This window comes from Marmota flaviventris, chromosome 4, assembly GCF_047511675.1.
Source record: "Marmota flaviventris isolate mMarFla1 chromosome 4, mMarFla1.hap1, whole genome shotgun sequence".
Taxonomy (NCBI): domain Eukaryota; kingdom Metazoa; phylum Chordata; class Mammalia; order Rodentia; family Sciuridae; genus Marmota; species Marmota flaviventris.
Genome location: NC_092501.1, coordinates 9,740,936 through 9,751,421, shown reverse-complemented (window position 1 = coordinate 9,751,421; position 10,486 = coordinate 9,740,936). Strand labels below are relative to the sequence as shown.

The following is a 10,486-nucleotide window of genomic DNA, read 5'->3' as shown; positions in this document are numbered from 1 at the left end:
GCTGCACACCAACACCAAACACCTTCCTATGAACAGGTTCCTGTAATATGGGCATTCAGGTGGTTTAAGCATAAAATTATCTGACAGCAGAGTTTAAACACAAATAAATCAAAAACTTCCATTTCCCCCAAGTTAGTCATATATTGTAAATATTTCTGTTCTCATAGGATCTGATAACTAGTTAAGTCCAAGCAATAGATTAACTAGTCCGCTGTGCTGCCCACATAGAAATGCCACTTAAATTACAAAAAAAAAAAAAAAACTATAAATGATTAATTGCTTTTGTATATTACCAATCCATTAATAAATTAATGTTATACCATTTTCCCTGAAAGCAAAAGTATTTTTCCCACCTCTGCTTGGTGAAAATTAAGAAATTCTGTATAAGAACAGCATTTAGCAAATAACTATTTAAAAAAAAAAAAAAAGGAGAGACCAATTTTCTAGGTGTATTGGGACATCCATTTAAAATCAATACAAAAAATAATTCCTTGTAAATATATAATATATATTTATACATAATTTGAATATATTTACATACATCCAGCACCTATATACTGCATTTGTGCTCTGTAAGTGTGTGCTGACATATATTTTCTCCAATTATTACAAAATTAACAAGGAAGGCAGAACGTGTGTCTGCCTTGAGTCCGATGGGGCACAGCAGTACCCACAGTGGGTCGGGGTGAGGGGGCAGTGGCTCGTGGCTGTCCACTGCTCCAGAAACATCCTCCTCCTGGCGAAGGTGGTAAGTTTTCAGATGTATAAACCTTTACACGTGTGCCGATTCCTTTTCCAATTATTTACTCCTCTGATCCATATATACAAGCAGAGACAACAGGCCCTGGGAGGCAAGGCCTGCCTGCTCAGTGTAGGTAGGTTCCTGGCGCTGCCCTGTCCAGGGACAGGAAGACACACTCGTTCATGTTTTAATGCTGCCGTTTATGTGTGGAAACTGAGGCAGGCAAGGTTCGTAAGGCATGGGGTCCGGAGAAAACACAGAGTCATCCCCTGAAGAACAAGAGCTCCTTGTGTCGGGGTAACTAGGAGAATACTGCTCGAGAGGCTGACTGAGGTCCAAGTAGTCCTGAAAGAAGGGAGAGAGATGTTTTATTTCATCTCGGGTCAGGATAACAAGGTGAATACGGCTCGAGAGGCTGACTGAGGTCCAGGTAGTCCTGAAAGAAGGGAGAGAAGAGTCTTGTTTGAAATGCAGGTTCCCGAGAAGTGGGCGTAAGCTGGGAAGGGACAGGGATCCCCTGGAAGGCCTACAGAGCCCGTCCCCCCAACAGCCAGGGACACCTCCCCCAAGCCCAGCTTCATCTACCTCCCACTGCTGGTGCTGGGGTCTCCTTAGCCCGCAGAGACCTACGCCAACTCTGGGGCCAGTCACCCCCTTGCTAGACCGTGTGGTTCAAGTTCAAGGCCCAGCAGAGTAGAAACACCTAATAGGACACGGTCCCCGGGACCGCTTTGCCTAATGAGATCATGAATATTTATTTCCTGAATTACATCTTACTATTATAGTTTCTAGGACAATTTAAGGGGAACACTTCTTCATTCAGCACGTAATTTAACACATGTAATTCATTACTCTCAGAAGCTCGCTCGGTTGAAAATGTAAACAGGTTCAAAAAAGGCTTGGATCCACTCGTGCACGTTAAATCCACAGTGGGCCACTAAAGGGAAGCTTAGGGAAATGGAGGTCTGAGATTCCCCAAAGCACCACCTTGGTGTGGCTGCTGAGGTACCCCTGCACCCAGAAGAACAGGCCCTCCTCCACCCAGGCCTGGGCAAGAGCTGGTGGCCTGCTCTCACGCAGCCCGTGAGCTAAGGACAGTTGCTAACATTTGCACATGGATGGAAAACCTCAAAAGAAGAGTAATATCTTATGGCACTCAAATGACATAAAATGATATACAATTCATAACAATTCCAATTTCAGGGCCCATAAAGTTTTAGTAGAACACAGACACCCATTTATTTACATACAGTCTGTAGCTGCTTTCAGGCTATGATGGCAGAGTTTCGACAGAGACCATATGGCCCTTAAAGCTGAAAATATTTACTCTCTGGACCTTTACAGAAAGCGTGTGCTGACCCCGCTCTGAAGCCAGGGGAAGATTTCTAAATGGGGACTTTCTCAGTCTCGCTGCCCCAACGGAGCTGGCATGCTGGTGGTTCTGCTCATACGCCCAGAAGCCAACTCCATTTCTGTGACATGTGGTTTCACCCAGAGGGGCCTAAAAAGTGCAGACCACAGCAGAAACTGCCTCGGCGTTATCAGAAAAGAGCCCACGGAATGTTGGCGACTATATGTTTTAAAAGACAGAGGGGGAAAAAAAAAACCCCACTATAATTCATCACCAGGGCTGGCAAAAGAAAGAGTCCCCATCCAAGAAAGGGGATGTGTCGTTTCCAACAACACCACAGTATGAACCGCACCACTAGAAACAAACACGCCCACCACATCAAAAGAGGACTTTTTGCTTACAATGATAAAAATGAGATTTTGTCCTAAATGGAACCATTTTTCTTGAGCATATGGTAATGATTTTCAGAAGGAAAGAGACTTCGATTTTTATATCCGTTAGGCAATATGGCATTCTGCTTTTTTTATTTTAGGATACTACATATAAATTTCAGTATGAACGGACCCCTCTTTAAATGTGAATATATAAATGTGTAACGTGGAGCAGGGACACGGGATCATTAAAAGAGAACTTTAGTGCTTTCTCCAGTTTCTAAATGAAGCCATAAACTTTCAGATCTGATAGGAAAAAAAATAGGAATATCAGTGGATTCCAAGTCGAGGGTTAAAGGAACTTATGCTAGAAACAACAATTTTGGCAGGAGAAGAAAGTTGGTGTCCCCCCTCCTACCCCCCGCCCTTGAACTGTTCCGTTCTTTCAACTTCTGAAGGTCAGCTGCATTCATTTAAATGCAATCTCTCCCTTTATTCGGCACAAGCCATAGTCAGACACACAAGATAAAAGTTGCTGAGTTGAGCTTCATATCAGTCCATTCGACTGTATTTTTATTAAAAAAAAAAAAATCCCTGTAAACCTGTTCATTAAAAATTAAGTGTATAATTGGTCTAACATATTTGGGAGATGTTAACATTTTGTGGCTCCAAAGACAACTGTGTACTCTGGGGTTGTTTTGTTTTTTTCCCCATGTGAGGGAATACTGCTCCTACATCCTCATTAAATATCTCAAATTTCATTCATTACTAATTTCTCCCCCGTGGGCTTTTCCTGGACTCCAGAGTTTTATCATCTTTCCTGCTCAGAGCATAACCACACTTTCTTGCCATAGCCCTAAAGACCACTCACTCTCTGGATTGGGTATCGAGTGACACAAAGTATTTCTTTGGTGGACATAGATTACAAATATTTTGGAGAAAATAACCACTTTAACCAACAGGTATCAGTTTTCACCAAAAATCCTAATGGTCACTCCCCACAGGAGGCTGTGTGTGTTTACATGCACAAAAAGGAGGTGAGAGCCACAGCCCCTGCCAGCTGAGATCACCCACGGCAGCATCGGTCACACAGAAGGACTCACTAGGTGCCATCCAGGGTCAGCGACAGGGCATCAGCTGCTCTCACACTCATGACCAGGCACAGACTTGGTGAGCACAAAGCCTGAGCTCCCTCCCTCCACACCAAAATGCAGCAGCTGGACACTTCTTCTCCCTCCATCCCAGCCACACGCCACCAGCAGCCACCGCTGGGCAGCCTCGGCATGGCCTCCACCTTTGGTTTCATTAATCAGAATTTACCAAGTGCACTTCTGAGAAAGCTTGTGCTTTGAGAGGAACACACACACAGTTCACTGTCTGGCCCTTCTGGTACCATGGCAGACTATACCACGACTCCAACAGGGGAATCGCGTGTATGAAGCTGAGCTTCTCTCCTGAGCTGGGCAAGGCCCCCGGAGCTTCTGGAAGGAGGTTCTTACCTCATTGGTTGTGAGAGTGAGGATTCGATCCAGGTCCTCCACCAACTGCTTGAACGTCGGTCTCTGTGAGGGCACAGCGTGCCAGCAGTCCCTCATCATCATGTACCTGGCAAGAGACGGGCCCCTGGTGAGCTGATTTAAGCACTAGGCTATGCCAGCTTTAACAGGAACATGCAGAGGCGCCCTGAGTAATGAAAAGGTACCAGAACCTTCCAAGCCACTCAGTGAGGAGGGAGTCGGTCACTATTCAAGGACCCAGTGCTTGCTTCCTCCGAAAGGCACTTGGACTTACAAAAATATGGCTTCACCCAATACGTCCTAGGAAGACATCTAGCTAGGCACCCCTGTGACGTCGCCACGGCCTCTCGATTTCAAGGCCCTTCTGGAGGTCAAGGGAGGAGACGGGTGCTGCTAGGTCTCTAGCCTTCCGCCCTGAACACGCTGCTGAATACACTTTGGGTTTTGTTTTAAAGATTCCAATTGACAAAGGTTCCTCAGTTTAAAACAAAATAAAGTGTGAAAACCACAACTTTAAGCCAAGGGTTTCAGGGGCCGATCTGCCCCGATGGGCTGCATGCTGACTTCCTGATTAACTCTCGCAGAGACCAACGTTCCTGGGCTTATCTTGATGGGGAGTTTCAACAGACCCTCTGCATTAGGAAAAGCAAGAGGAACGACAAGGAGCACAATAAATGCCTTTATATAATACGATATAAAATGTGGTCATTCATCAATGCCCACTGTACACCTAAAAGCACTCATGGGATTACTGACATTAAATCCCTGTGAAAAGACGCACAATGGAGCGCAGTCTCTGGGACAATCGCTGCTCTTAGTTCACCCCAGGGCTAGAGGGGGGACAGCCTCCTTTTCCCAGTGCCACTTCTATTGCACAAGGCACACGTCACTGACACAATGTAACTCCACTTACAGTGCGAGGTGGATTTTTCTAGAAATCAGCTACTGGTTTTATGGTCAGATGCAGTACCCTGAGGATTTTTAGTTCTCTGCACTAAGATATGAGTGAAACATGGGTTTGCAGACACTAGCTATCGGCTCTGAGCAAGTGTGGTTGATGTCAATCTGCAGTGGCGGCCGTCAGGGGTCAAAGGTGCTTCAGAAACGCCCACTCTGTCCACTTGCCACGCTGGGGCTGGCAAAAGCACCTCGGCTTTGTGAGGGTGGCCCCACGGCTTCCTAGCTTGCTACCTGACCCGGGCACTTTCCTGACCCTTGAGGCACAGGAGACACCCCAGGAAGATCACTCCAGCTGGCTCTGCGCTCGCCCAGGCAGCCGCCTGCCCTCTGTGCACCGCAGCAGGCTACTCTTTTTTTTGGACAAGGTGCGGTGGCCGGAGTAGCTATCTCAGCTCTGGGACTGAGCATGGACACCTTCAGCAACTCTTTTCAGAGCATCTTTAGAGAATCGGGGCTTTAGGATACAGAGGTGACTCAGAAGGGTGGTTGATGTGGCAGCAGGCCGGGCGGGGAGAAATGGCCTTACAGCTCATTGGTGCAGTTGGCTGGCTTATCCATCCTGTGTCCTTCCTTCAGCAGCTTAAAAAGTTCCTCCACGGGAATCCCTGGGTAGGGCGAGCCCCCTAAGGTGAAGATCTCCCACATTAACACCCCGAAGGACCAGCTGCAAAGAAAAGAGAAAACACAGCATGACTGACCCATCCAAACGGCAGGAAAAAAATAAAACACCTGCCCACTTCTTGCATTCACAGATAAACGAGCCCTCCTGTGATTCATCCCACGTCACCCTTCCTGCTCCAAGGAGGCTCTTTGAACAGGGAGGGCTGGGGTACTCTTGATGGAATTTTCCATTGCTCTTAAAAGTTCTTGGTCTCAAAGATGGCACTAGAGACACAGGATCTCCATTCCTACACTCCAAAGGCTTCTGCTCCTCTCACTCTTCCCGGTGTGCCTGACACAAGGACTGTGATTCAGCAGTACCAGCAGCTGACACAGTAAGACCAGCCATTCTCAGAATGGCTGGTAGAGTGCCCGCAGCAGATGCTCTGTGACTTACTAAGATGGCCCAGGAGTCGGTGCAGGGCCAGGGCCAGGGCCAGGGTCAGGATGGGAGAATGCTGTGCCCACCTGAATTTCACCAGGACACCCCACAGGGAACATTCACACAGGCTTCTTAGAGACCTGCATTTTTTTTTTTTTCTGAGCCTAGTTCAGGGGACTCAATCCCTGGGGCGATCAAGCAGAGAACCACAGGTTTAACCTGTGTCATCGAAGCTCTGGAAACTGTCCTTACTGACTCTCTGCTGGTCAGGTTTGGGAATGAAACTGTTCCTGGCTTTCTATGGAGCAGAAGCAGAAGCATGACGTAGGCAGAAGGAGCCACTGGGCTTCAGTTTGCTCATGGCACAAATGGGAATCAGGACCCTTCCTGCCCGAGTTGCCGAGAGGGCCAACCCTGCTGGAAGAGTCCAGGCCTACCCCAGGAATCCTGCTCACACGGGAAAAACAGACCGAATGACTTTAAAGCAAACAAACAACAACAACAACAACAAAAACCAGGCCAGGCGTGGTGGCACATGCCTGAAATCCCAGAGGCTCAGGAGGCTGAGGCAGGAGGATTGAGAGTTCAAAGCCAGCCTCAGCAAAAGCGAGGTGCTAAGCAACTCAGTGAGACCCTGTCTCTAAATGAAATACAAAATAGGGCTGGGGATGTGGCTTGGTGGCCGAGTGCCCCCGAGTTCAATCCTCAGTGCCAAAATAAATAAATAAATAAATAAATAAATAAAATAAAAATACAACTTTTTCCCTTGGAATAATTATAGACTCCCAGAAACTTGCAAAAACAGTCCCTTTCACCCATCTTCTCCCAAAGGTAGCAAGATCTTTCAACTGAATTTCCAGAATCTAAAAAATCAGTTGGAGCCTGATCCTAACTGCATTTTTAAGTGCATAACAGAAACATTATGTAATTTCTACTATATTTCTAAAAGAGACTAAGACCAGACCAGATTTTTTAAGAGTCATCCCAGTGAGCAGCCATGGTGGAGATCATCTGAGCCGAATTTGCCTCACTCAAGTGTCCCCCGAGGACAACCTGGGTGGGGAGCACACAAGCCCCCTGAGCAGGGAGGGTGTAGGTACTACTTTAAGGGACTGAAGAGAGTGGCAGCTGCGGACTGGATTGGCCATCTGGACAGCAGCTCTACAGTACACACCCCTGGGGGCGTGGGAGGGTCACCTCGCTCCAGCAAGGGGAGGTAGGCGATTCCACTGCCTGGGCTCTTCAAAGGTGGCAGACTAGTAACAGAGCCCTGGTTACCAGCCTACTACAACGTCTGCGCTCTCTGAGGCCTTCCATGAACGTGTGCAATGCAGTGGCCACCAGAGGATGAAGACAGAGGAAGAACATGCCCTGTTCCTGCGACCGACCCCACGAAAGAGCCAGAGAACGGAGGTCACTTACACGTCACTCTGGTGTGTGTACACTCTGTCAAAAAGGGCTTCGGGAGCCATCCACTTGACAGGAAGCCGCCCCTGCGAGGGTGGGAGAAAACGTACAAACCCACAGATTAAAACTATGGCAGCAGGTTCGACGAGCTGCACTGTAGCCAGGAGGTGGAACCTCATGGTTTCCCTGGGTCAGGGTCAGTCGTCAGGACAGAGACAAGCTCCAACTAGGACCGGACGTAACATGTCAGCTTTGGGTGCGGTAATGACCTGCCATCTCCTTGGATTCTCAATACCATTTATCCCCTGCACAGACACACCCTGGCCAGGTCCTAGACAAAAATTAACCCCGTAACGTCCAGGCTCTGTTCTGTGCTATGAAAGTTCTTGACAGACAAGAGTCACGTTAAACGCCTGGAGGCTCCTGCTTACTCAGGATAAAAGAACGTTTCGCGTTGGCCAAGATCATCCTGAATTATCGCCTGCATTTGCTTATTGAGAGTTTGTGAAGAGTATGGCCAACAAACAGGAATGAGGGGCGGAAGCTCCTTCCAGCTCCAAACGCCAGGAACCTGGAATCCTTCTGTGCCCCCCACCCCCTCTCCCGCTGACCACCGAGACTCACGTTCGTGGTCTTCTTGTAATAGTCTATATTGTTGATGTCTCTGGCCAGTCCAAAGTCTGCTATTTTCATCACATTGTTTTCTGTTACCAATACGTTTCTGGCTGCTAAATCCCGATGAATGCACTGAAATCAAGAAAGAACGAATTTCAAAATGCTTCAAAGAAGCAAAAGAAAATATAGGCTCATTTCTTAAAATGCAGACAGAACATACATTTCAAGTCAAAAGGCCATACTGGAGCTGGAAGACCAAACTGGTCAGCTGAGACCACCCGAGAACCCCCAGCACGACTCTGGTATTTATTTTCTAATTGTGAATAAGTAACTAAGCCAAGGCCCTGGTCATTTCAAGACCACACTCTTTCACCAGTAGCCCCGACGCACCAGGGCCCTCCTTCCAGCACACAGAATGGCACTGGAGGGTCCACACCTGCCATCCCAACACCTGATCCTTAAACCCACTTTCAGAAGGGCTGGTTCAACCCAGCATCAATCTTTACCTCCTGGTCCCTTCTCTGATGCTCTGACCTGATACAACTCTGGTCTCAGAAGGTCTACAATTACAACTTTGGTATTCCCTTTCCACAGATGACGTGCTCCCTGCTCCTCCTAAAGAGGATGAAATCAGCTCTCCACTGCCAGATCCAGCGGCCCTTGAACCCCCTCCAAGTTCTTCCTCTCTACAGCTTCAGACACTGCTGACCGCTTGCTCATTTTTTGAAAACTGTCCTTCCCTAAGCCCCGCTCCCTCCCCTTGCTCTTGGCTCATTCTCTTTCTCTCCTGGACACTCTCTGACTCTGTGGTTGGCTCACCTTTTCCTCTGTCCCTCAAAAGTAGACAAAGTGCCCCATTGCGTCTGTGCATCTCTATCTACCCTCACAGAGTCAAATCCTAGATGACGTATAAAATGGTCACAAATTCCCATCTCCACTCCGACCTCTCCCGAGACCCATGTTCTCATTTTCAACTCACTGTGGGACATTTCCACAGCGGTGTCCCCTTGATGCATCAAGGTTCAAGTTTCTACTCCCCTGATTCTTATTCCTTTTGTCTCTCTCAATCAGAAAGGGACACACCAGCATCCTTTACGCCCAAGTCCTGTTGATTCCAACTCCAAAGTGCCTCTCCAGTTTGCCACCTTACTGCTGACCCCTCAGTGCAGGCTGTGGTCATTGCCTGCCCCCTGTGGACTGCCACACTGCCTGTTCTCCATGCTTCAAACTCAGCCAACTCCTCTCCCTCCCTTCCCTGTGTTTTAGACGCAGACAGTTGTGCCCCTGAGAGGTGTGTGTCACAGCATTCCCCATCTATCCAGGCCCTCAGCCCCGTCTGTCAGAACACCTGGCCTGCACAGGGATGCAGGCTATGGCTACAGGGCTTGCTAGGGGGACTGACGGTGAGGGCTGATGCTTCCTGGGAGTCCCTCTGGTCTCAGAAAGGCCAAGCTATTCTAACTTCTGTGTTTCCTTCCTACAAAGGAAATGCCCTTGCTAGCTGGAGTTTTATCTGCACTCTAACATACCACGATTTCATCACGGTACATGGTAATTAGGGTCCCGAATCATCACCCTGTAATTTTGGGAGAGGTAAGGCACAAAGAAGCAAGTCAACAATACCATCAAATGCCTTTATACAGGTTACCAATAAAGGGTAACTGTCACATGACGCCGAGAGTCTGACCAATCCACTGGACATGGCTGCCAGGGGGCCACACTTAGACGGGCACTTAAAAAAGAGCCAAACATTTTGGAAATAGGAATTAAGAATTATTTTACTCTGTCCACACCCCCAGCTAGTCCTTGTGTTTACTTGCTTCCGTGGGACGGCTGAGTTCAGAAACGGGGAAGCAGGAAAGCCACCAAGTCTGTGCGTCCCCGGCCAGACAGGAGCAGGGAACGTGAGCACTCCCAGAGCTGCCTGCAGATCCGTGTGGCTGGGGCCGCCTTCCTGGTCTGGAGGCCGCTTCAAATTGAACTTCCAAGCCCCGGGCCAAACTCTCCCGGTGGTACTCTGCCTCCAACACGTGCTGTGAGTTTGGCAAGCCGTGTGGTCAGGAGAATCCAGCTTCCCCTGCACTGGGCCCCGACCACACATCAGGGCTCGACTGGGAAGAGATGCTGCCTAGGGCTACTGCCACCACCTTGTCCAGCTCGGACACCCCTCTTCCTGGGGAGCCCGGACACACCAAAGGCCCCGCCAGGCTGAACAGAAGACTTGGAACCAGAGCCAGAAAAGGGAAAATAATTTAAAGCAAGCCAGATCCCATCATTCACAGAAATCTGAGTTGTTCTCCAGCCCAAAGAGCTGACTATTTATATAATTAGGGCCTGAGACAGTTTGGCATTCCCCTCTCCTACAGGAGAAGGGTCGCTCAGGAAGGAAAGCTAACGCCCCCAGGACGCCTCCGAGGTGGGGCGATGGGCCTGCTTAATAGGAAAATCCAATCCGCTCGGGTTTAATACTCTGGAAGCTAA

The 10,486-nt window shown here is 48.5% G+C and overlaps 1 protein-coding gene across 5 annotated transcripts in view; it reads right to left on the bottom strand.

The window, feature by feature from the left end:
- Window positions 1-586: 586 nt before the first annotated feature.
- Window positions 587-10,486, bottom strand: part of Fgfr2 (fibroblast growth factor receptor 2) — a 94,033-nt gene continuing 84,133 nt past the window's right edge. For all 5 annotated transcript variants that reach the window (XM_027930022.3, XM_027930026.3, XM_071610684.1 and 2 more), the window contains 5 exons: window positions 8,015-8,137; window positions 7,406-7,476; window positions 5,468-5,605; window positions 3,964-4,069; window positions 587-1,087 (listed from right to left, as the gene is read on the bottom strand). In XM_027930022.3, coding sequence (XP_027785823.2) covers window positions 923-1,087; window positions 3,964-4,069; window positions 5,468-5,605; window positions 7,406-7,476; window positions 8,015-8,137 — 603 coding nt within the window. In that variant the 3' untranslated portion in view covers window positions 587-922. The remainder of the gene's footprint in view (window positions 1,088-3,963; window positions 4,070-5,467; window positions 5,606-7,405; window positions 7,477-8,014; window positions 8,138-10,486) is intronic.